Source organism: Catharus ustulatus, chromosome 8 (genome assembly GCF_009819885.2).
Source record: "Catharus ustulatus isolate bCatUst1 chromosome 8, bCatUst1.pri.v2, whole genome shotgun sequence".
NCBI classification, from domain to species: domain Eukaryota; kingdom Metazoa; phylum Chordata; class Aves; order Passeriformes; family Turdidae; genus Catharus; species Catharus ustulatus.
This window is the reverse complement of record NC_046228.1, coordinates 32500298-32524476: the sequence shown is the minus strand read 5'-3', so window position 1 is coordinate 32524476 and position 24179 is coordinate 32500298. Positions and strand designations below refer to the sequence as shown.

The 24179-nt window shown below is 41.7% G+C and overlaps 1 protein-coding gene across 10 annotated transcripts in view; it reads left to right on the top strand.

Moving 5' to 3' along the window:
• The window catches only part of PCDH15 (protocadherin related 15), a 642731-nt gene that overhangs the window by 459971 nt on the left and 158581 nt on the right, over window positions 1–24179 (top strand). For all 10 annotated transcript variants that reach the window (XR_004418559.1, XR_004418557.1, XR_004418555.2 and 7 more), the window contains 2 exons: window positions 14973–15081; window positions 19054–19166. Coding sequence is in view for 3 of the 10 variants with exons in the window: in XM_033065836.2 (XP_032921727.1) it covers window positions 14973–15081; window positions 19054–19166 (222 nt within the window). In the remaining 7 variants the exon portion in view is untranslated. The remainder of the gene's footprint in view (window positions 1–14972; window positions 15082–19053; window positions 19167–24179) is intronic.

Here is a 24179-nt window from a genome sequence, read left to right as displayed (position 1 = left end):
ATTATTCAGAGGCAGTAGCTGGAAAGGGAAGTCCTGCTTTGCTGGGCAAGATGTCCACTCAGCTGACCCCTAAAATAAAGCATTTAATGTCACTGGCAAGAGTAATGTTTTTGTCCAGTATAATTAGAATCTATCCATGAATTTACTGAGGTAAAAAGTTGGGAATTAATTACTTGCTATTAGCTGAATTTCAGTTTCCAAGAAAACCTATGTTGGTTGTTGATTAGGTTTGGGGATTTTTGTTGTTGTTGTTACATTACTTTACATTTATATTATATTTCAGTGTTTCTGTGTCTGATCTGCTCTGGTAATTAATTTTTCCCCCCTCTTGTATCAGGAAGACTTGAATAAATTATCATTTATTATCAGGATGTGCAAGTATCACATGGAGTTAAGAAGTACAACCTCATGAATATCTCATAACATGGGCAAGATAATTTCTCCTCCTTTTTTTCCCTCTTCAGTCCATTCCTATTGCACTCACATTGTGAAGTTTTCCTCCACTTCTATACTCAGTGTTTTCCATCATCATACAAAGAAGAAATTAAACAGCAAAATATACATTAGATTTGTTTAATTAATTGCTGGACTCGATTCGGATTAATGGGATTTATTATGGGGTTCCATGGGGTAATTATGAGCCCATATGAGCCCTAAGACACTCCTTGACACCAAGGATTTTGTACTAAATCCAGATTCGACCTCACTCTTCTACAAGTTTCTTGTCCTTGCACCTCTGATGGATCCTCCTGCATGGAAGAGGTTTAGGTTTGTACTGGTTATCCCCAGAATCCTGAGGAATTGTGTCAGCTGGGGCCTCACAGGGTCTGTGGGCTCAGGTGCCCTCATGGAGCTGGGCCTGAGCAGAGCATGGAGAGATGAAAGGCTAAAAATAATAAATGAAATATTCTCAAACAGCTGTGAAGTTGAGAGGGGTGAAAAAAGACAGTGGAGAGCAGGAGGTGCCTCTGGAAGGCCTCAAGTCTTTATTAGTGTGAAGGAGCTCTTCACTTCCATCCATTTGGATTCAGGGGAGAAATCTGCATTTTTCTGAGGAGGTGTTGTAATCCTACTGAGTGAGTTGGGACTGGGAGCACAGGACACTTCCAGAGTGTCAAGGGTTAATTAGCTCTGGACAAATCAACATTATGCTGATTATTAGTAATTAATTAGCACTATACAGGATATACTGGTTTTGGACTGGATGATCTCAAAGGTCTTCTCCAACTCAGTTAATTCCATTATTAATTCTGGTTTTGAGTACCTCTGGTCTTGAGGATGACAAGCACCTGACAATTCCTTCCAACTGAATTCCCTTGCATTTCCTTCCTTTGACCCTGCAAATCACAATTCCTCCCAAACACAAAACCTCCTGGAATTTTCTCCAAGAGACACATTAATATAAAATTTGCAGCAGTAGCAGCACAAATGAAAATTCTGAAAACAGCATCTCCCCATCTTGGTTATACTAATCAAAGAGAAAATCATCAAAATGTTCTGGATTTCCTCTAGTGGTCATTAAATTAATTAATTAATTAATGACCTTATTTTGCTGTGGGAAGTACCAGTACAAAAGACATTTGATCCAGGGATCTACCATGGAATGAACACCAAGTGACCACCTCTGAAGTGGGAGAGATTTACTGGTTTACCTGGAGCTCCAACACAGCTGCCAAGGAAGATTTTTGGGGCACTGAAAGACACAGCCTTCAGATTTTGGCCTGTTAGGCTGAGTTGAAGTGGATATGTGTGGTTATGTCAACTTTAATAGAAGCTTTCAGTAGGTGAGGAATGCCTCTCTTACCTGTGAGAGTGGCAAAATGCCAGAGAATAATCGGGGGTTTTTCTTGCTGACTGTTAAACCTGACTGCTTAAAGACAATTCACAGGGAGGGAATCACCCCTAATAACAATCAAACTGCATTAAACTGAAAAATCATCTTCAGTTGCCACTTTTTCTTGTCATTTTGTTTGTGTTTGTTTGTTAGATATGGGACATTTTAAACTGCAGTTGTTCACAGTTAATTTAGGGAATTGGTGGTCTCTGGAGCAGTTCGATCTCAATCTGCCTTTATTTCCTTTGCCTTATTTGTACTAAGATTTGGCTTTTTAAATTCAAATATGATAAAAGAGCTTTGCCAGCTGTCTTGGCTTACAATATAGAGTGTGGTAAAAGGTATCTATTCTATCACCATCTGTTGAGGATGGGGGCACTGATCCTTATCTCCATGGGAGATATTCTGCTAATGGGCCATCCACTGAAACCAGGCAGGGCATTGTTCTTTATCTTTTCACAACCCATCCTTCCTCCAGCCAGTCATTTTCTGCTCATGGCCATTGAGTCCCACTGTGGGACTGATAAAATTACTGCATCCCATTGGAAGTTGCTCCAGCCAGGGGGAAGAGCCCAACATTTCTTACCAAGATAAAAACAGAGGTTTTGGGACACTAAGGGAGCCCCTTTCTCCACTGGACTCCAGAGGAAAACCGGATTTCTCCACATCACCACTGGAGCTCCGGAGGGAAACTGCACCTTGTACAGGAGCACTGCTCCAACTGAGCCACATCTGTCACTGCAGGAGGATGCAGCCACCATGGAATGGGACTGCTGCTAACACCCTGACTGACGGGGTGTCAGGTTGTACTCTGACTGTGTCAGGGTTTGGGGTTTGTTTCTTTGTAGTACTGTATTTCTATTTTAATTTCCCTAGAAAAGAACTGTTATTCCTAATTCCCATATCTTTGCCTGAGAGCCCCTTGATTTCAAAATTATAATAATTTGGAGGGAGGGGTTTTACATTCTCCATTTTAAGGAGAGGCTCCTGCCTTTCTCAGCAGACACCTGTCCTCCAAACTAGGACACCAGCCTTTGGTCTGTTGAGACTTACTGATGGCGATTGGCAAAGAGGCGGGACCCCAGCTTGATGCAAGCATGAAGCAGTTTATTGATTTCACACGTCAGTATATATATTTATATGCCTTTCAGCTATAGCTAAAAGTAGCACAACAAAAACATTTATGTAACTAAATAACATGGCTTAATCATAGCTTTGCACAGATCTGTAAAGGCACAGTCTGGCATGATTTCTCTCAAACAAACCATACTCAACACACTGGTATCTTTTGCATTCCTTCTTCAGGGTTCTGCTGTCTTTTGCCAAGGCTTATGGCCCACTATGGTTAACACATCACAAGCTGCTTTGAGTCCTTCTCTCTAGCTTTATTCCCATATTTTATCAGCTCTGTTTGTGATTCAGTGGCATCAAGCTTCAGGAAATTGTTTGGGATTTAATTTGTTTCTAATTATTCCCTTCCCAGCTGAACAGGCTCTGTCCAGTTTTTGGGACTGCTGCTAAATGCTCTTGTAGGGATTGGTGTTTACACTTCCTGCTGGAATTGACTACAGTTGTGTCTGCTGGCAAAACTAAATATTCAAAGTCTGCCTTCCAGAGAAAACAGAGTTTTCATCATTAGGAGAATTGTTTCTCTTCATACAAATCATTTTGGGCAAGAAAAAAGGTGATTTTATATTTTGAATGGGCAGCATCCAGCCCTGCTGTTAATTAGACTGAAATCTTTTGGTGCAAGATAATTAGTGCTGGGCTGAGAGGAATGGGAGTTCCTGGATACTTTAATTCCAAAAGTTATTTGGTGGACAGAGTATTGGTGTCACTTCAGGAAACAACCAGAGAAATGTTTTAAAAACTGGCTATATCTCTGCATTCTTATTCTTAAGTAAATTAGAAAAGAACTTCATGACTGAGGCTCTGAACAGTCCCACTACCACTAAAAGATGAGCAAATTGTTCCATTTACCCAGGAATTAATTTTTCAGTAGCAATTTAGGTCAATGCTGCAACTCAGATCTGAGTGGAGGGGAAACACAGATTGACTTCCCCGACACTTCTGCAGTTGTCAGGGTGCTTTTTATAGAAGAAGGCAGAGTTGTGGCCAAGTTATTTGCCATTGGAGGCAGATAGCAATTTTTCTAATTAAATTTCAGCAGAGATGCAAGATGAACAGATAAGCAATCATGAAGTGCTTTGGAAGTGGGAAAGCAAGGCAAAAACAATGATAAAATCCTCTAGTGGCTGCAGCCACTCTGTTTATTCTAGGCAAACTTTTCATTTTCCCCCTCTTTTCACTCTAACTGCAGTCCTGCAGAGGTCACCAGATTGATGTGAAGTTCAAGGTACTGGATAAAGTTCACAATGTTGGGCTTGTTTTTAACCTAATTTAGTGATTTTGAATGAATAACTTAGCAAAGTCAAAATGGACAGCTTTGATAAACTATTGATTATCTGCAAGTACCTGATAAGGAGCTGAAAAGGTAGTTTTAAGTCTGCTGATGTGATTTCCCCTATCCTTTCCCTTTTTAGGATTGATTGTCTGTCTCCCACATGCCATCCCTTGACAGGTAGAGCCTTTTTTTTTAAGGAAAATGTCACTGAAAAGTAGCGAAGCATGAAAAGGTTAAAATCACAAAGATGGGATGTTACAGATAATTAAATTTTATGTATTTGGGAGGATACCAGGATGGCTAATTAAAAAGAATTGTCAGTAAAATTGTCAAGAACTTTAATATGTGAATACATAAACCTGAGAATAATCTCCCTTAGCAGCCAGGCATGCTCTTCTCTTGGCTGATGTATTGATCAGGCAGGACAGTCCCTGTTAATCTAAGATTAACCTGTATCTTTAAATATAGTTGCTTTTCAGATAGAAGAGAGGTTCACTTGCCTGGTTTGCCCTTCAAAACCAAACAAAACCATGATTTTTACTTCCAAAATGTAATGATTGTTGAAAGAACCAGGTGTTTCAAAGATCACTGTGGTCGAGAAAATTATAGCAAGGCTGCAGAATGAGGGAGTAAGTGTGAAAGACACTTTACTTCAGGGATAAAGTGCTTGTGGTTCAGAAGCTGAGTTGCTGTCTGTAGGTATAAAAAATAATACACACACACACATATATATATATATTTATATATAGTAGTTCTAATCCTTAAAAGTGGAGGTTTTAAGGGAAAAAGGATCAAGCTTGCCTGAAAAGTGAGATGATTTTGGTAAAAACAAAAAGAAACAGGAAAGAAATGTCCCTGCATATCACCTCTGGAGTTGTTTTTAAGTTGAGATAACCATATGTTGTGTATTGCTGGGGCTGGGTTATGGGATGGCCTGTGGGCCACAGTGGCCATGGGGCTCACTGAGTGGCACAGGAGGAGCAGCAGCTCTGGGAGCTCTCCAGAGACTCAAGCTGGGCTGGAAATTTGGCTGCTACTGAAAACAGGGGCATTTTCTAGCTATTTATCAAGCTGTAAATTAAATCTGATTCATTATCAAGGCAGGAATAAACTGGTAAAAATGACTGATTTTTATAATTTGTTTTTATGTTTTCAAATCTGGGAATGTTTAATCAATTGCCTGTTATTTCTCATCATGGTTAGGAACTTACAGGTGAGAAAATGCTCAGTTCTTCTGGCTTTGCCAGAAGCTGAGAAGGAAAAGGGTCCTGAGTTTGCTTGGAAGAAGTAACAGTGGCTCTGAAATAAGAAGGAATTTCCTTTCAGGAAGGAAGAGAAGCTGCTTTGATTCAAACTTTGATCAGAGCCACAGCAATCCAATCCATCAGGGCTGGAGAGGGATCTCCAGGGGTTTGGCGTGGGCAGCAGAGCAGCTTCAGGAGCACAAACCAGCTTTTCCTGCAGCAAAACTGAGGCTAAAAATCCAATTAACTTATTAATGAAGTGCCAAAACGCCCAAGTATTGATTGAGGAGCTCCTGTAAGATTCAATTCTGTTTTCTATTCCATAGATCCCTGTTTGTTACAACACCAAGTGGAGCTGTTGTCTCAAAGAAAACATATGTAGCAATTTATTTGATCCTTAAATGTCATTTCAAAGCATTTGAGGGCTTTAAATGTTGACATTTAAACAAAATATTCTTGCCACAATGCTTTATTAGCCAACTTCACTCCAGAAAAATTCTCATCTCTGTCACATCCTTGGGCCTTGCAGAGAGAATAATTTCAGTGCCTGGGTTGTCCCATTAAACTGTGACTGATCATTAGGGGTCAGGAGGAATTATTTCTCCTTTCAGCTTGTTGTCACAATGCAGAGGGCACAGATTAATTCCTCAATTAATCAAATGTGATCTGCAAAACCTTAATTGATGAATATGTGCAAGTACATGTTAAAATGAAACCCTCCTTGGAAATGAAAGGAAAAAAAGTCCCCATTCCCAGGACAGTCATGTTTGCCTCTGTTCCATGCTATTGATAATGGTTCTGTGGAAAACATTACTTGAATCCTAGAGGTCTTTCATGGGGAGAACAAGGAAATTCCTGGGGAGAAAATGGGAATAATCTCCATTTGGCTCTGGATCAATACCCTGGGCAGCACAGCAGTGCTGGGGAGGCAGAGATCTGCTTGGTAAATGGTTCCTGCTTTTTGTCCTGGGATTGGAAAAGAAAAACATTTAATATAACAAAAAAATTTCCTTTTTTCACCCTAAAATTATGTGAGGATGAGCCTAAGGATGAAGGATGTGAGCGCTGGAGGTGAGGTGTGTGCACACAGACATGTTGCATCTGCACAGATTGATTGAAAATACATCCAAAATTCAGGTGGGAAAACCCTTTTTTCCCCTATAACCTTCAATCTAAAAGTGCCACTTTTAATGTTATCATTAAATCAGTGTAATAAAATCGATTTAATACTGGTGAGGCAGAATTTGTAGCTGGCCACCAAATCTCTCCCAAAAATTCTTTCTCTGACAGGGTGGCAAAATTTAATGAGGAGAGGACAGTGGTGTGGATACAGCTGGAATTAAGTAGTGAGGTGGTTCCAGATGACATTCCCACTCCTGGACTTGAAAAGTGCTCATTGAGTACCCAAAAGAGAGGAAAATCAGTACAGAAAATGAAGATGCTTCTCCAAGCTGAGAGTGGGAACTGCAGTGTGGTTTTGCTGATCCCAAACGTCCCCCTCCTGTTTCAGCCTTCTGAAATTGCCACTGATGTGAGATTCTGGGCCTGGCTTATTCCTGCTGGTGAAGAAATGTCAAATTCTCTGCAGGAAGATGAAATGTGGGAATAAGAGAATGAACCACCAATATTATTGTAATAAAATCTCCATGTGAAGAGAGTCAGCCTAGAGACAAAGGGCCTGGGTGAAATACTGACCTGTTCATCTTGATATTTCTATTTTTGGATTTCAAATTAATTACTCTCTGGGGTTTTTTGAGTTTTTCTCTAGTTCCATACAGCTGAAATTAAGAAAGATTCCACCTCTGGTACTGGCTATATTTTCCCACCAAATCTTTCTCCTCTTTTATCATTTGCTTGTAACATCTTGTATCTTTTGTGGTGTGTTATAGTGTGGCTAATTTTTCCTAAAGGCAGAGAGAAGCCATCTGCTTGTTGTCCTTAGGAAGAGAAATGTATGTATATAAATCTCTCTCACTTTATATATAGATATAGATATATGATAGAGAGAATTATCCCTCTGTGAGAAATAACATTTATAAGGAAAGAAAATTGGGCTAATATTACAAGGAATTCTTTAATTACAAAGAAATTACTCTTAGAAAAGAAAACAAAAATAATCTGGAAGTCATAATTGTGTGCTACATGGTTGTTAAATATTTTCTGATTTTCGGGAGATGTAGGTGCTTGTCTTAGGCTTCACAGTTTGCTCCTCTGCACAGAAATTTGGATAAGAGACCCTCCATCAAGAATTTGAGGGATAGTCAAGGAAATAGCCTTCATAGTTGTATGGGAAAAAAGCCAAATGTCAAACCAGAAATATTTATTGTTCTTAAATGCCAGTCATCACCTTGGAAGGAGGAGAAGCTCTGTCCTGAATTCTGGTTGTGCTGAGGCAGGAGGCCCATTGCATAATGCATTTCATTTAGTCCCCTGCACAGACACTGCTGGGGACACTTCTTATCAAGCATGTCAGATACAGAAAAAGCAATTTAGTAAGCACTGTGATCAGATCCCAATGAAATTCAATTCTTTTTTGGCCCTGCTGTTCCTGGGAGACATCATTGATAAAAATAGTCTCTGTTTTCCTCCGTGCTCGGGTTCATTATGCTCTCTTGCTGCTCTTTCAAAATGGGTTTTTTTCCCCCTTGAAGATGGCTTGTTTTTGCAAATGAATGGAAGGAATTGTGTTCTCTGACAGCTTACTCCGTTAACAACCCGAGCTGCCAGGATATTTGAATTTTACAGTTTTCATTTCAAGAAATTGCATAAACATGAGGCATGACAGAAACCCAAGAACGAAGCAGCCATGTGTGGTATTGAGTAGCTAAATCAGGTGCTAAAAACTGTTTGATAATTTAGTGCTGAGTTTAGAAGGAAGGTGAATTGAACAATTAATCCCATGTCTTAATTTTTCCCCATTGGTCACTAAAACACTTTTTTGCCCCCAGAGAAAACAGGAGAGGCCAGGTCACAGGTACCAACAGCATAAATTACCCACTGTGGCTTTTTAGCTGTGGCTTCTGGAAGTGAAAGGGACCTTCTGAAAAATAAATAAAGAGAAAAGTTAGTTTAGTTTTAAACTTGCAGATCAGTTCTGGGGCCCAGCACAGGAGGGACCTGGAGCTGCTGCAGAGAGTCCAGAGGAGGCACCAGGATGATCAGAGGGATGGAGCAGCTCTGCTGGGAGAGCTGGGATTGTTCAGCTGGAGAGGAGAAGCTCTGGGATGACCAAATTGTGGCTTTTCAGTGCCTGAAGGAGCTACAAGAATACTGGAGAGAGACTTTTCCAAGAGATGGAGAGACAGGACAAGGGGGAATGGCTTCAAACTGCCAGAGAGCAAGTTTAGTTTGGATATTAGGAGGGCATTCCTCCCTGGGAGGGTTGCCCAGAGAAGCTGTGGCTGTGCCATCATTTTCCTGAAGGGGTGAATAAAAGGTGTGGATGTGGCACTGGAGGGCATGGATGAGTGATGATGGATTGGTGGTTGGACTAAAGCTCTTTTTCAACCTTGCTGATTCTATAATTCTAAAAGGTACAAATTGGGTGAATTAACTATAAATCTCTGGAGTTGAGCAATGTAAATTTGTTTTCCTCAAGTTTTTTGGGAAGTGTTTCCAGGCCCAGAATTTTTTTTGCTGTGTAAACCTCTTTTTAGCTCCCATGACAACTTGATCTAACAGTTCTCTTTCAGATTCAGAGTGTGTTTTAAATCTGTGCTTGGGATTTGCTTCCAAAGTCTTCAAAGCATTCAGCTGAGGTCTTGGCCCACAGTTTGGGTTCCCATGTTGTGGCAATGCAAAGGGTCAGAAGATTCCATCCCCTTGGATTCCTGTAGATCTCTGTGCCACATCAGCCTTCAAACAGCAGCACAGGAATTCCTGTAGGCTCCTGGTGTGAGGCACTGCCTCCCCTGGCTCTGATCAAAGGCAGGAATGTGTAGCTGCTGTAGCTGCCAGGGGGAAGGCAGGAAAAGAGGGAGAACGGTGAGATCCTACAAATGGGAGATTTGATGAGGTGTGGTTTGACTAATGACGAGATTTTGGTGTCATCTCCTACATTTGTAGTGTGATTCCTGCTTTTGGATTGACTTCCTTTGTGGTTGGATAACTCCACTGAAACATTCCCCACGTTTTGCTGACATGCAAGTGCTCTGTGATGGATTTCTGCTCATTAGTGTTTTGTCACAGCCCTTGTTGTGCTGGCAGAGCAGCTGAGACAGCAGCAAGGAATGATGTTGGAATGGTTCTGCAGCTCTCCCTGCTGTTTTAGTGCTGAGTATTGGCAAAGTCACAGGCAGTTCTGCACAGCATGGGGAGAACTCAGCTCATTTCCCACTTACAGCTCGTACTCCAGCCTCGAGAAAGCACCAGGAGAAACAGTGTGACCATAATGATTGATCAATTCATCACGAACTTTGTTGGTTTAATAGTGCAGAGCTCCCTGGGATGGGGCTCTGAATGGCACCAGGGACAATTTGTGTTGCTTTAGTGGTATTTTCCATCTGGAGAAAAACTCCTCAGCCTTGTTTTGCAGAGGGATTAGAGTTCAGCAGCAAGTTCCTCAGCTGAGCCATGAGAATGGTGCAGGTGGAAAGTCCCGAGACTTTACCTGAGGTCCACTGGCCACAGTTAACAGCTGCCTGTAAAAACTCAGTCTTCAGCAGGCCCTGTGTGTAGAAAATGCCTTGCAGTGTTTGACTCAACAATAAATTGACAGTGTAGGTTTTTGTCCCTTCTCTCAGTGGACTTCTTGAGTTCACCTTGGTGAATCCAAACAAAACTTAAGGAAAACTCTTGCTTTCCATGGAGTTTTATCCTTTGCAGTATTTTCCAGTGTTTACTTGTGCCTGTGTGGTGACCCCTGAGTCTCTGGTGGGAACTCAGGTGATTGTGAATCATCACAGCAGAGTCACCAAACCTGGAGCTGCTTCATGGTCTGGTGTCTTAATCATACAAATAGCACCTCTCAGGAATTTATTATCTGCTCAGAAAAAAACCTTCCTAGCTGAGGAATATTGGATTCATTTGGCTTTCAGTTTCCTAGAATACAATGATTTTCATAGTAACAAGCAAAAAAAACCCCAAAATATACCACAAAACCCCTCAAAATACACCATAAAACCCTCAACAAAAGAAAAAGGCAGCTCTGAGCAGAAAACAGTGTTAGTTCAACTCCAAAAATGTAGTATTTCCTCTCTTTTCCTTCTCATCTTCCCCAAAGGAAGAAATTTTCCTTAAGTATCTACAGGTAGCAAATTCAGCTTTGCATCTCAGGTAGGTGGGAAAGAGAAAATCTGATTTTAAAAATCCTTGATATCAGCTGTGTAACAATTATTGTTGTACCCTGACTTTAGAAAGAATTCTACACTGTCCACATCCTTCTATTGGAAGCATGGCATTCCTGGACATCTTAAAATAATTTAAATACAAGAAAATATATTAAAAATCTTGGAAAATCTATTACTTTTATTCTTAAAATCATGTTTATTTGGGGGTGGGGGTTTTTTTGTTTGTTTTTTGTTCTGCTGTTTTTGTAGTTGTTATTGAAAGCCCCAAATGCATATTCTGCATCTGAGTTGTAAATTCCCTCGTGATTATTCCATGGGATCATGGGATGGTGAAATCAGTATGTAGACGGGTGCCTAGAAATCCTATTTGGATTTTTGAATGCAACTGCACTCCTGAATTATTAAGCACCATTTAAATGCATTAATTTAAAATATCAGCTGTTTATTTTATTCACAACCCTCAGCAGGAGTCTAAAACCCCCTGGCACAAATGCCAGACTCTTAATTTGCCTTGTTCCATCCATAAGATCTCTGAAGGCCATGGATTTCTGCAGGATCTGCTGGACACCCCACATGGAGAAGGTGATGCTGTGCTTCCATGGTGAACACAAAAGAAGCGGGGGGAATTTAGGTTTTTGCTGCTACCTTATTCTCTCTGAGCTTTTTTTAACTGTTCTTCTGCCTTGATTATCTCATGGCCCTGCAGACTCCCTGGCAGGCTCCCCATCATGGCTCTGTTTGAAGGAGGATTTTTTTTAAATTTATTTGTATTTGTGCTAAGAGCTGCAAGGTGGGACTGGGATTTTGCCTTTTGGCCTGCCCAGTTCTGCTATACTGAACACCTGGAAGTCAATTAATCACCACACCAGAAACTGAGGGAGCTTTTCCCTAATGAGGAAAATAAATGACTGCATATTCCACCCTCAGATGGGCAAGATCTTGTTTGTTTTTTAATCACCTGCCTCTGCCAGAGCTTGGGCAGCCTTTCATGTTCCCCTTGGCAGAGGCTGGGATTTGAAGGCCAGCTGTTTATTCCGAGTGATCTCCCTGCCCTGCTGTGGCTCTGTGCTGATTTTCCCAGCACTCTTTCCAGCCTTTCCTGCCAAACCCCCTGGTGCTCTTGCTTTGCCTCCAGTTGGCACCCATGGGCACCTCAGACACTTCACTCCTTCATTAATCTGTTTTCCCTTCCTTTTAATGAGCTTCCATCTCATGAAGCTCCTGAGAAGGAGCCGGGAATTTTTTGGTCTCTTGCAAAGGTATTGGATGCCTGTGGAAGACTTCCACTTTGACTCCTAATTTTTAAAACAATTACTTCTGATTAAAAGCATATGCACACTTTCTTAAACTTCCTATGTGTGCTTTGATTAATTTATTAACATACTATTACCCATTTATTAATGTAATGGCTGCTTCATTGTTTTATGTTTTCATAGCCTGGAGAAGAGAAAGTTGTGGGGAGACCCCACAGGCCCATCCAGGGTCTGAAGGGGCTGCAGGGAAGCTGGAAAGGGACCCTGCAACAGCAACTGGAGTAACAGAACAAGGGGCAATGGGCTCAGACTGACACAGGGGAAATTTAGATGGAATATTGGGAAGAAATCATTTCCTGTGTGGGTAGGGAGGGGATCAAATTCCCAGAGAAACTGTGGCTGCCCTGGATCCCTGGAAGTGTCCAAGGGCAGGTCAGAGGGCACTTGGAGCAGCCTGGGATAGTGGAAGGTGTCCCTACCCATGGTGGGGAATGGCACTGGGTGGGCTTTAAGGTTCCTCCCACCCCAAACCATTCCATCATTTGATGATTCTATCTGTAAACATTTCAGAAGATGGTGTATGATATCTCCTAGCTCTTGAGTAGCCCATTTTAGGTGTGTACAGTACCTGGAGAAAAAACTTGTATAGAAAAAAAATTAATGGATTTCACTTTTCATTCTCAGCTTCCTTATAATTAATTTCCTTACTGGACTTGTTTCTGTTCAGCTGAGTGCTTTGTTTCCCAGGGGTTGGTGCAAAGGTGGCAGTGTGGGAAAAAACATCTTCTGTTCAACCAGAACCTGTTTGATCTCAAATACAGGGATTCTAAGTGCTGCTCTCTAGCTCTTCCTTGAACTGGAAAATAAAGCATTGTCCTTGCTATTTGATTTTTTTTTTTTAACAATTCTGATTTTAGTCTTGGTTTGGCACAGACACAGCCTGGCCTGCAATATGGTAATCATAGAATCCCAGAATCTCAGAATGTTTTGGATTTGAAGGGACCCTAAAGCCCATTCATTCCCACTCCCTGCCATGGGCAGGGACACCTTCCACCATCCCAGGCTGCTCCAAACCCCAAAACCCAGCCTGGCCTTGGGCACTGCCAGGGATGCAGGGGCAGCCACAGCTGCTCTGAGCATTATTGGTGGGTTTAAACCCAGACTAACAGATGGGGTTGGTTTTGTTGTGGGTGTGTTTCTAACTCGAATGTGGGGTTTTCTGAGAGGGCTCCAAATGATCTGTGAATTTAAAAATAGCATTTTAGTCTTAGTCAGTTTTCTGCAAAATCTTCTCTCTTCCCATGCAACTTCTATGCCATCCTAAGGCCTTTTAAAAATTCAAGCAGATGTCAAATACATCTTCTTCTCTCTTTCTGCCTATTTTGAGCTCATCTCCCTCATTACGCTTTTAAGAGTTTAATTTTTCAAAGAGTCCCAGATGGAATTGGGTGATAACAAAGGTCCTGAACACTGGGACAGGGATTGAGACAAAAGCCATGAGCAGGGGTGGAGTGAGGAGCTTTTCAGTGCTAATTTGGGAGGCCAAGAGCCTCCATCCTCACTTAATGTGCCTATCCCTGACATGTCTGTACCTCAAATTACTTTGGTGTGGAAAAGGCTGGCAGAGCCTCTGGACTTGAGGAAGCTGTTGGAAATGACTGGGGGAGCACACCTTGGGGTGTGGTGGCAGGTGACCTATGGGGCTGCCAATCCACACCTGCACAAGGGGTCAATAAACCACCTTTCCTCCATCCCTGGCTTCTCCTCCTCCTCCTGCCTCATCCCTTTTCCCTCTAAGTTTCCCCTCAGCATCACCTAAGATCTCACAGCTCCCATCCAGCTCTCAGCAGGATGATTTCTGACAGCTCTGCCAAAACTTGGCCGAGCATGGACTTGTCTCATTCCTATTCCCACGCTAAATTTCAAGTCCCCTCTTGCAGAACACAGAGCTTTCCAAGGGAAAGGCTGCCAGGATGAGTTGTATGTGGAAAAACAAGGGTGTCTGGCTTTTCACAGAGCTCATTAAGGGTTTTTGTCATGCAGGGAAACATTCCAAGGGGAGGGGAAACCCTGGTGTGCACACATCCATGTGTGGTACATTTGTGGTTGGTTGAGCAGCCAAGGTCACTGAAACTGTGGGAGCTGGGAATGGCAGCTCTGGAGCTGCCACTGGAGGCTGGATTGACAGAGATGAAAGCTGGCATGATGGCTGAAATCCCTGATTTGAGGGACTATTTATAGAAACACAGTGGAGTATCTGTGAGCTTCCTTTATCAAGTGTTTACTGTCCCCTTCTAAGCTGATAAGGGGGCTGGAGCACTTTCCCTGTGGAGCCAGGCTGGGAAGGTTTGGGTTGGAGAGGAGAAGGTTGTGTGGAGACCCCACAGCTCCTTCCAGGGTCTGAAGGGCTGACAGGGAAGCCAGGGGAGGGCTTTTCATCAGGAACTGGAATGGCAGGACAAGGGGGAATGAGTTCAAACTGACACAGGGGAAATTTAGGTGAAATATAAGGAAGGAATTGTTCCTTAGCAGGGTGGGCAGCCCTGGCACAGGGTGCCCAGAACAGCTGTGGCTGCCCCTGGATCCCTGGCAGTGTCCAAGGCCAGGCTGGATGGGGCTTGGATCACCCTGGGATAGTGGAAGGTGTCCCTGACATGGCAGGGGTGGCACTGGATGGGCTTTAACCTATCCAAACCAGTCTGGGATTTTGTGATTCCTTTTGTCTGGAATCTATCCTAAAACTGTATCTCACAGAAAGGAGGTTGCTATGGAAATGTTTATGTTGCTTGGTTAATTTGGATTCAAAGGGGCCATGAGCTGTAAATATTCTTCTCATTCTGAAGATTTTTTTTCTCCTCCAATACCCTTCCCCATGATGTTGCTGTGCTAAACCCACAGATCTCCCTGCTGCCTTTCTAATTGCTCTGTTGATGTGATTTCTCATTCCAGGCCAGTGTGAACCCCATCAGTGTCACTCCACCCATCCAAGCCATAGATCAGGACCGAAACATCCAGCCTCCCTCCGAGCGACCCGGCATCCTCTACTCCATCCTAGTTGGTTGGTGTCTGCTACTTTTCCTATTCCTGTCAGTCCCTCTGGTATGACCAGCCAGGAAAAGATTGCCTGGCAGAGTGGAACCCTGATAAAAATTCCTCTTGTGGCCAGTGAGATGTTTAGAATTGTTCATCTACTTGGTGGTGTTTAATTGTCACATGGAAATTCACATCACGTGGTTATTTATTAGTGTTTATTCATATTAAATCCAGAATTGTTGTCTGTTCTAGTGAATGGAACAACACAGTGAGGGAGAGTTCTGCTAGGATGTGTTTTCCATTGACAGACACAAAAAGAGAGGCTAAAAAAGGCAATTAGAGCAGATTTCATCTCCAAAATCTTCAAGCTTCAAGGATCTTACTGCATCCACCTCCAATTTTGCTGCCTGTGCACTTTCCTTTGAAATTTAAAGTTTGCTTAGTTGTTTATGCTTCTCTCTCTTTTTTTTTTCCTGCTGCTTCCCTGTGTTTGGCATTTGCTTCTGGGCTTCTAGAATGTGACCATGGAAGGGCCTGCAGGGCTCCACCTGCCCAGCTGCTCCCAAAATGCACACACCAAGCTTTCTGTGGGGTTTGGAAATGAGGAATTCTGGGGAATCACATCATTTCCCTGTCTCCCCCTGTTGAACTCCATGGTTTTCCCAGCCAAGGAGAGGTGGAAGTGAGGACTTTGAGGAGCACATTGTGGAGGTTTAGCTCTGCAAGTGGATTTATTTATAAATGTCATAAATTGATTTTATTCCCAAGTTCTGCAGGGAGAACTCCACCCCAGGGCCACATTTAGGTCAACTTCTTAAGGTATTTTTGTATAATTTACCAAGTCCTTCAGGAGTGAAATTGTTAAACACTGTGTGTCACTAACCTGGGATGTGGGTAATATTGGAGTGGCTGTTCTGACCTCCAAGAAATAATTCAGAAAGGTGTGGTACAGCAATTCAGGTTGGTTTGGGGACCTTTTTTTTTTTTTCCCTTTTTTTCCCTCTCTTTTCTTTTTCCTTCTTTCATTTTTCTTCTTTCTTTTGTCCTTTTCCTTCTTTACTTTTTTTCTCCTTTCCTCCTATATTCCTTCTTTTTTCTTTTTTCTTTCTTTTTTCTTCTCTTTTCCATCTCTTTTCCTTCATTCTTCTTTCTTTTTTTTCTTTCTTTATTTTTTCTTCATTCTGTTTCTTTTCACTTTTCTTATTATTCTTCTTTTTCCCTTATATTTTCCTTCTTTTTCCCTTCCTCCATAACCTTTTGACTCTTTTTTAATCCTTTTTGTCTTCTTTTCTTCTTTTTTCTTTCTTTTATCCATATTTTCTTCTTTTCTTTTTCCTTTCTTTCTTTCTTCCTTTCTTATTTTTTCCTCATTTCTCTTTTCTTAGTTTCTCTTTTCTTTCTTTTTAACTTCATTTGCTCCTGATCTTTTCCCTTTTGCTTATTTTTCTTTTTTTTCCTTTTCCTTTCCTTCTCTAGTCCTTCTGTTTCCTTTTTTTGCCTTCTTTTTTTCTTCTTTACTTTTTCTCTATCATATTTTCCTTCTCTTTTGTTTTTTCCTTCTTTACTCCTTATATTTTCCTTTTTCTTTCCTTCCCTTTTTCATATCTTTTCCTTCTTTCCCCTTCCCTTTTGTTTTCCCTTTTCCTTCTTTTTTCTTTCTCTTTTCCTTCTTTATTCTTCCTTTTTTCTTCTTTCTTAATTTTTCTCTCTTTTTTCCTTGCTTCTTTTTTCCTTACTTCTTTTGTTCTACTTTCTATTTTCTTTCTTTTAAAATTCATTTTCCCCCGTATTTTTTTCCTCTTTGCTTCTTTTTACCTTCTTTTTTTTCCTCTTTTTTCCCCTCCATTCACTCACTTTTTTTTTTTACTCTGTTCTTTTTATTTTCCCTCTCCTGTGCGCTTCCAAAGGATTTATTTTTGAATTTTAAGTCTGCCTTCATCTCTCCCAAGATTTGCTATTTCTGTTTTAGCCTCAGAAAATATTAAGTAGTTCCACAGGAAATGGGTCTTGCAGATTTTTCTCATTATGTGGATTTTCTACCCCTTTTCTTTAGATCTAAACCTTCTTCTCCTTGATCTCTTTGGGAATGTCCTTTTTTTAAACACTGGGAGTTTTGAACTGTGCCTGTGGAATGAAGGGATAAGTTACTTATAGAATGATTTTAAGTTTTATTTAATTTGACTCAGTTTTATTTGGTTCTTCTTTTCCCTTCTTTCTTTGCCCACCTGTGCAAGGCACATGCTCCTGGCACTGTGGATATTTGATATATTTAACTTTTGGGAACAGGATATTTGGCTTTTTTTTTTTTTTTAATACATTAATTTTTCCAATCCTTGGCTTTTGGAAATGTTAATTTCTTTGGGTCTTTGCAATACACCCACATTCCCTGGACGTACCCAGGTGTGAAGAAAGGCCCCTCCCTTTATTTTTATTAACAATGTTGTTGATTCTAAGTTAGTTAGTAAGTAAGGTTTTTTTCCTTTTTATTTCCTGGATTCTTTCCTGACATCCTTGCCCTATATTATCCTCTTCTTCCCTTCAGTAGATTCCTTTGTGACTCTTATCCTCCTCCCCTATATATCTGTTCTCCTTTAGGGCACCTCTTGTTTTCTCCTTTCTCAGTTTTTGCATTTTGTCCCTAATTTTGTGACAGTTTTTAGTTTTAGCAACAGCCTTGGTGATGTGCAGCCTCTGAAACCAGCAATCTGTTACCTGCCAAAAGTTTGGATCTCCTGCTGGGTGCCTTGTGCTCTTCAAAAATTAGATTAATTAATTAGAACTTGAAATTAAAAGGCAAGGCAAGGGGATGCAGGACTTGGAGCTTGAAGCTCTGCATTTGTGCGGGTGGTATAAGAGAAAAAATAATCCATGGTGGTTCTTTTGCTGCATTTTGGGTCAATGATATAGGTGTGGATTAAGAGAGTCACAGAAAATAAACCCCAACATATATAATATATATAAATACATGTGTACTTTATTTATATAGCAAATTAAATTATTGTAATAATTTATCTCCTGGCTTTCTGAAAGTGCTTTCTAACCACTGCACTTGTAAGGGGAACAAAAGCCAGCAGCATTTATCAGGGAAGTGGAATGGATGCCTCAGTCCTGGCTGGGTTCAGGGTTTGGCAGGGCCAGGTTTGTGCTGCTCCCAGGGCAGCTCTAGGGCTCCCAGCCCCTGGCATCAGGGATATCCTGAGGCTTTTATCCCATGAGCCAGGAGTGCATTCTGCCCTCAGCTGCTGACAGGGCTGCTCCCAGACTAAACCCCTCAAGATCTGAGACTTAAAATCAGAATTTTGGCTCTTTGGGGTCCTCTCGCAGTGTGGAACACCTGGGCTTTCTGGGCCCTTTTACACCATTTCTTGGAGAATCCCAGGGCTCAGAATGGCTGTAGCTGGAATTTTTCCCTCCTCCTCTGCCAGGCTGTGGTTGCTGGAGCCCTTTGGCTCAGGCATAGGCACATTTTTGGGCACAGCCTTGGTACAGCCTTTCCTCCATTTCCAATGGCTCCCAAATCCATTCAGGCTCTGAGGCTTCTGTTTTCACTGGCTTGAAGAATATCCTGGAAATCCCCAACCATGAAAACACCATTTACAACTGACAATAAATTGAGATTTCATCTGGTGCTTCCTCCCTGAGGAGAGACTTTTCCCAGAAGGATTTCTAAAATAACCTATCTGTTGTTATCAAATTGTTATTAATTGTGCTAATATTTATATACATTATTTATACATTATTAATAATATTCCTGTTGTTATCAAGTACTTAGGGAGTCACAGTTGAGAGAAATTTTTGTGGGTTTGGAGAGTACAGAAATAATACTACTAAACACATAACTTTATTGTTTCCTTAAGCTCCATGTCCACTTAAGGCAATATTTTATCCTTCTAAAAGCAGAATTAGGTTTTGTTCCTTTGATGATTAATGAATAAAATAAACACATAGCTGAACTAAACCTTTCAGAGTTGTTCAAACCTCAATTTCTTTTTTGCAGGCACTCCTGAGGATTATCCCCAGTATTTCCACATGAATCTCACAACGGCTGAACTGACGCTCCTCAAGCCAATAAATAGGGATTTACACCAAAAGTTTGACTTGGTTATTAAGGTAATATGGGCTGAATTTTTTCAGTGCTTTTATATTCTTTAGAAAATAAAAATCTCTGGAGAAAATGTGGGGTGGGGCTGCTTGTTTCTTTGCAGTTTTCTCTTCCTTTTAGCCTGTCAGGCATCATTTAGCACCATCAGGGGGAAGAGGGGTGTGAAGCATTTATGAAAAAGGGAACGAATCGTGGCAGAGTTCTAACATTTCATGTTACCTTGTGTGAACAAACTCAGCACCACTTGTCCCCTCACTTTTCATGAGCCCTGTTGTCCTGAGAATGCAGCTATTTCTGTCCCATTTCTATTTCAGTTGTTCAGTTCAAAGCCCATCCTAGAGGATCACGAGGACACAGATCACTGTGTGAGTGCTGAATGTTCACAGAATCCCAGGACAGCTCAGGCTGGGGTAGCAGTGAATAATTTATATTTGAGTAGTGAATATTCACACAATCCCAGTTTGGCTGAGGCTGAAGGGAGCTCAGTGGGACCTGGTGCCACCTCCCTGCTCCAGCAGGGCCATTCCTGGACCCTTTAAGGTCCCTTCCAACCCAAACCATTCCATGACTCTAAATATCCTCAGGAGTTACAGGTTAAAGCCCTGTAGCCCTTTATTCCCAAAACTGAGCTGCACAACACATTGATAAAAAATCAATTACCTGGTGTGGGAGGGTATTTTCTGTGCCTAAATAGCAACCTGGGTCATTTGTGGCCATGTTTATAGGATTTAAGAGGTTCCTGTGGCTGTGGTAAATGTGCAGTCAGGGAATATAAGAAAACAGTAAGGAAAAGGATCAGTCTGTAAGGATGGCAATGTGCCACCTGCTAAAACAATAAAAGTTTTAATGCTGTATCCTTCTGGGACCTTTGGAATAATGGCTCAGGCTTGTACCAAATCAAACCTTCAGCTGCTTGTATTGCACACATGTCATTTCTCACAATTGTAGGATCTGATTCTGTTTCATCTGAAGGGATGCAACTTGTGATGTTTCCCTTCAAACAGAAAATCTGCTATTTTTGCAGCACACACTCAATTTAATCTTTAAAATATTCCCTCTGATATGAGAAGATCAATTTTTTTTTCTCCTGTTAAGATATTATGGAAAACTGTGAAATGGAAAAGGTGGTTAAGTCAATACAGGAGTATTTGAATGCAGGAAGGAAGGTGGACAGGAAATGGGGGCACTCACCTGCATTGCTGATAAATGTTGAATTCTCAAATAGGGAGACAATGAAAAAAACGAAAGATCCTAATAAGAAATGCTGGATTTCAGCCTTCCTCTACCTCTGGAATATATTAGATGATAAACAACGAGAAAACCAATTTTGCCCTCCTATGGAAGCTCTTAGCCAAGAAACATGGGCATTATTAGAACATCCTCACAGGAAAAAAAGAAAAGGAAAAAAAAAAGAGTGGATTTTTGAGGGGATCCAATTGAAATCTCCATGTGCAACACCAAGGCTGCCACAATATGTGCATTAAACCTTTAAACTGAAAGGGCTTAATTAAAATTGCAGTGACATGACACTGTAGACATGAGATTATGTTCTTTTTACCAGGTCTAAAAAGCATCAGACAAGTTTTATTTATTTTTTTTAATCATGAAGCAAATGGGAGAATTAGTCAAATTGATGCACTTTGCTCCATTTCTATTTGAGCAAGGGTTATTTATTAATCAGACAGAATGTAAGCTGACACTTCCATTATTATCCATTTGCAAAGAGGATGGGCTGTGGGAGGCTGGATGTGCTGGCACAGACAGGGAAGTGCTCATGGATGGAATTCCTGTACTTTGGAGAATTTATCACACCTGGGGGAGAGCTGATTTTATAAAGTTGTTTATGCTGGGGGTGATTCAGAGACTCGCTTTTGGATTAGGCAAAGGATGAGGAGCTGCAGGAGTTTCTCCTCAATATTTGCAGTGGGTTGATGTCCAGCAATTAAGGAAAAATCATAACATTAGTCCATTCAGAGTTACTATAAACCTTTGGGAGTTGCAACAGCAAAAAAAACCCTGGAAGTATTTTGATGCTGTGAAGGGCAGAGAATCCCAGACTGGTTTGGGTTGAAAGGGACCTCAAAGCCCATCCAGTGCCCATCCCATGGGCAGGGACACCTTCCACCATTCCAGGCTGCTCCAAGCCCCATCCAGCCTGGCCTTGGACACTTCCAGGGATCCAGGGGCAGCCACAGCTTCTCTGGAATCTGTGTCAGAACTTCCCCACCCACACAGACCTTTTCCATTTCTGTTGTATCACTCTTGGTACTCTGGCACCCAGGACTACATCAGATTTTCTCCCCTTCAAAGAAAATTATCTTTGTCAGATTCAAAATCAGGGAAAGCATTTTATTTCTCCTGCAGAAATTGATTTTCCATTTCTAATGGCATTGTATTAGTGACAAAAATGCTTTGATTTTTAGAACAATAGAGGAATGTTGTGGTGATTTCATGTGGGCACCTGTGTATTGGTGAAATGAAATGGATCACATTAGAGTTTAGATTGTTAAATTGATAGATAAATTGATTTAGTTAATTAAATTGATAGTTCCAGAGTGGGTTTTCATCCAGTCTGGCTGGTCAAGTCATAAACCACTGTCTGTTGTATTTGATTGTATTTAGGAAATTAGGGAGGATTTATGTGACTTGGGCATCTCAATAAAAACTCCAATTAAATTATTTCTAAAAAATGGGGGGGACAGGGAAAAGGTAAGATAAGATTACCAGCTTCAAATAACATTTGTAGCCTGACTTATTAATGGGACTTTTCCTTGACTCTAGGAATTTTATGGCACATAGGGAATACACTCTCACAGCCTGGGCAAGTGGAAGGTGCAGTGGAACCGAATGAGCTTTAACATCCTTCCAACCCAAACCAGTCTGGAATTCTGTGAAAAAGAATTGGTTTGTGTCCCTTGGGTGGTTTTGATTCCTTCCCCACAAAGCTGGTGACAGAAATGTACTTCAACACCATGCCAGGGCAATCCAGTGGATTTTGAAGAGTATTCCTGCATAGCATTTTCTGTATCCCTTGGCACTATCCCTGTGATCCCAGGAGCACTTTCAGCCAGGCTGGCATCAACCCAGTGACAGACAATTCCTTGGAAACAGCTCTACAGTGGGATTGCTTTTCCCTGTTGTTTAGGGGGTGACAGAAGGTCAGAGTGGAACAGAGTATTTGCAATCCCAGTGTTAGAGGGAAATTGGTTTGGGATCCCATTGTGCAGGAGGTGATGGAGAATGTTTCTGCTGTAATATCTGTTCCGTCTGCTACAGAATTTCTTCTGGCTGGAATTTCTGAACCGAGCTCCAATCTCTGCTCCCTGTGAGCAAGGGCAGGACCCAGGGAATGGCTGGAGCAGTGCTTGAGTGTCAGGGAGGTTTAGGTGAGATGTCAGGGCAAGGTTCTTCCCCCAGAGGGTGCTGGCACTGCCCAGGCTCCCCAGGGAATGGGCACAGCCCCGAGGCTGCCAGAGCTCCAGGAGTGCTTGGACAGCGCTGCCAGGGTGGGGTTTTTGTAGGGGGACTCTGTGCAGGGCCAGGAGCTGGATCCATGATTCTTGTGCATGATCCAGTATTCATCTTTTCTTGAGCTGGATCCAATATCCAGCTCAGGATATTTTGTGGTTCTCTGATTACTTTCTTATGGAGGCGCTTTGGATAAAAAAGATGCCCCCAGCAGTCCCAGTGTAGTTAAACTCTTCCCAATGCCCATGATTCTCCCTGATATGGATTTCAGCAGAAACAAAAGGAAGTGATGCTCTCCTTACTCTGGTGGTTGTTTGACTTCTTATTCCATTAAGAGCTTCATTGATCACTCCTGTCAGTTGCTCTCGGAGCTGTCAAAAAATTCCTGCATTACAGGAATTTTCAGAAACAGCCTCAGGATCAAACTGTGGACAAACCTTGGAAGGCAGGAAATACAGATATTTATGTGCCATGTTTGGTGTGATTGCACAGGGGCTGTTTCCTGTTCCAAGTGAAAATACAGGGAGACTGGAAGAGGATGTTTGCCAGCCACTGGCAAGGGAAAAAATGGTCAGGTTTAGAACATAGGAGGTTGTGGAGGAGAGCTCTAGGCTGGAGAATATTGGGTATTATCTCAGTGGTTGAATTCCTGAAATAATAGCTACTTCTGATCCTGAGGAATTACAGAATCATTATATATATTATATATATGTAAAATTTCTGGTTGTAAAGATAAGGATATAACCACAGAATCATTTAGGTTGCAAAAACTCTCTGAAATCATCAATTGCAGCCAATTAACCATTCCAGCCAAGCCCACCACTACTCCATGTCCCCTATCTTCCTAACACTTCCTGGGATGGAACTTCCAGGGATTGAATGTAGAATTACAGAAGGACTTTGCAAGACCAAGTGACTGGGTGAAAAATTGGCTGATAAAATTAGGCATGGCTTAAAAATAAAGTGAAATGTGTCAGAAAGGATCACCCTAAATTTTTATATTAAATGATGGGTTCTGGCCTGACTTGGGAATGAGATCCTGGTGTTGGAACTGTGGACAGAGTGTGAAGGTTGGCTCGGTGATCCAAAAAAATGTATAAAAAGGGAATGGAACATTAGAACTCATTAGTGAAAATAGAGAAAAGAACAGGGAGAAAAGCACTGCAGCTCTGAACAGATCCAGGTGTCCTGAACACAGTGTCCCAAAAAGGACAGAGACTCCTCCAGGTGAGGAAGGAAGAAGCCGAGACAGGCACCTACTTATAGGATACAGTACCAGAGTTTTGGGAGTGAAGAGGAGGCAGCAGTTCAGCCTCTTCTGCAGTTCCAGGGTGAGGGGCTCCTAGCTGAGACAAGGAGGTGGCAGGGTTAAAACAGACAAAATGGGTTCTTCTCTAGAAAAAAAAAGGTTGGGTGTAGACCTCACAGCACCTTCCAGGATCTTAGGGGATGAGGGGAAGCTGGAGAGGGACCCTGAAACAGGAACTGGAGGGACAGGACAAGGGGGAATGGGTTCAGACTGGCAGAAGGAAAATCAAGATGGGATATTAGGA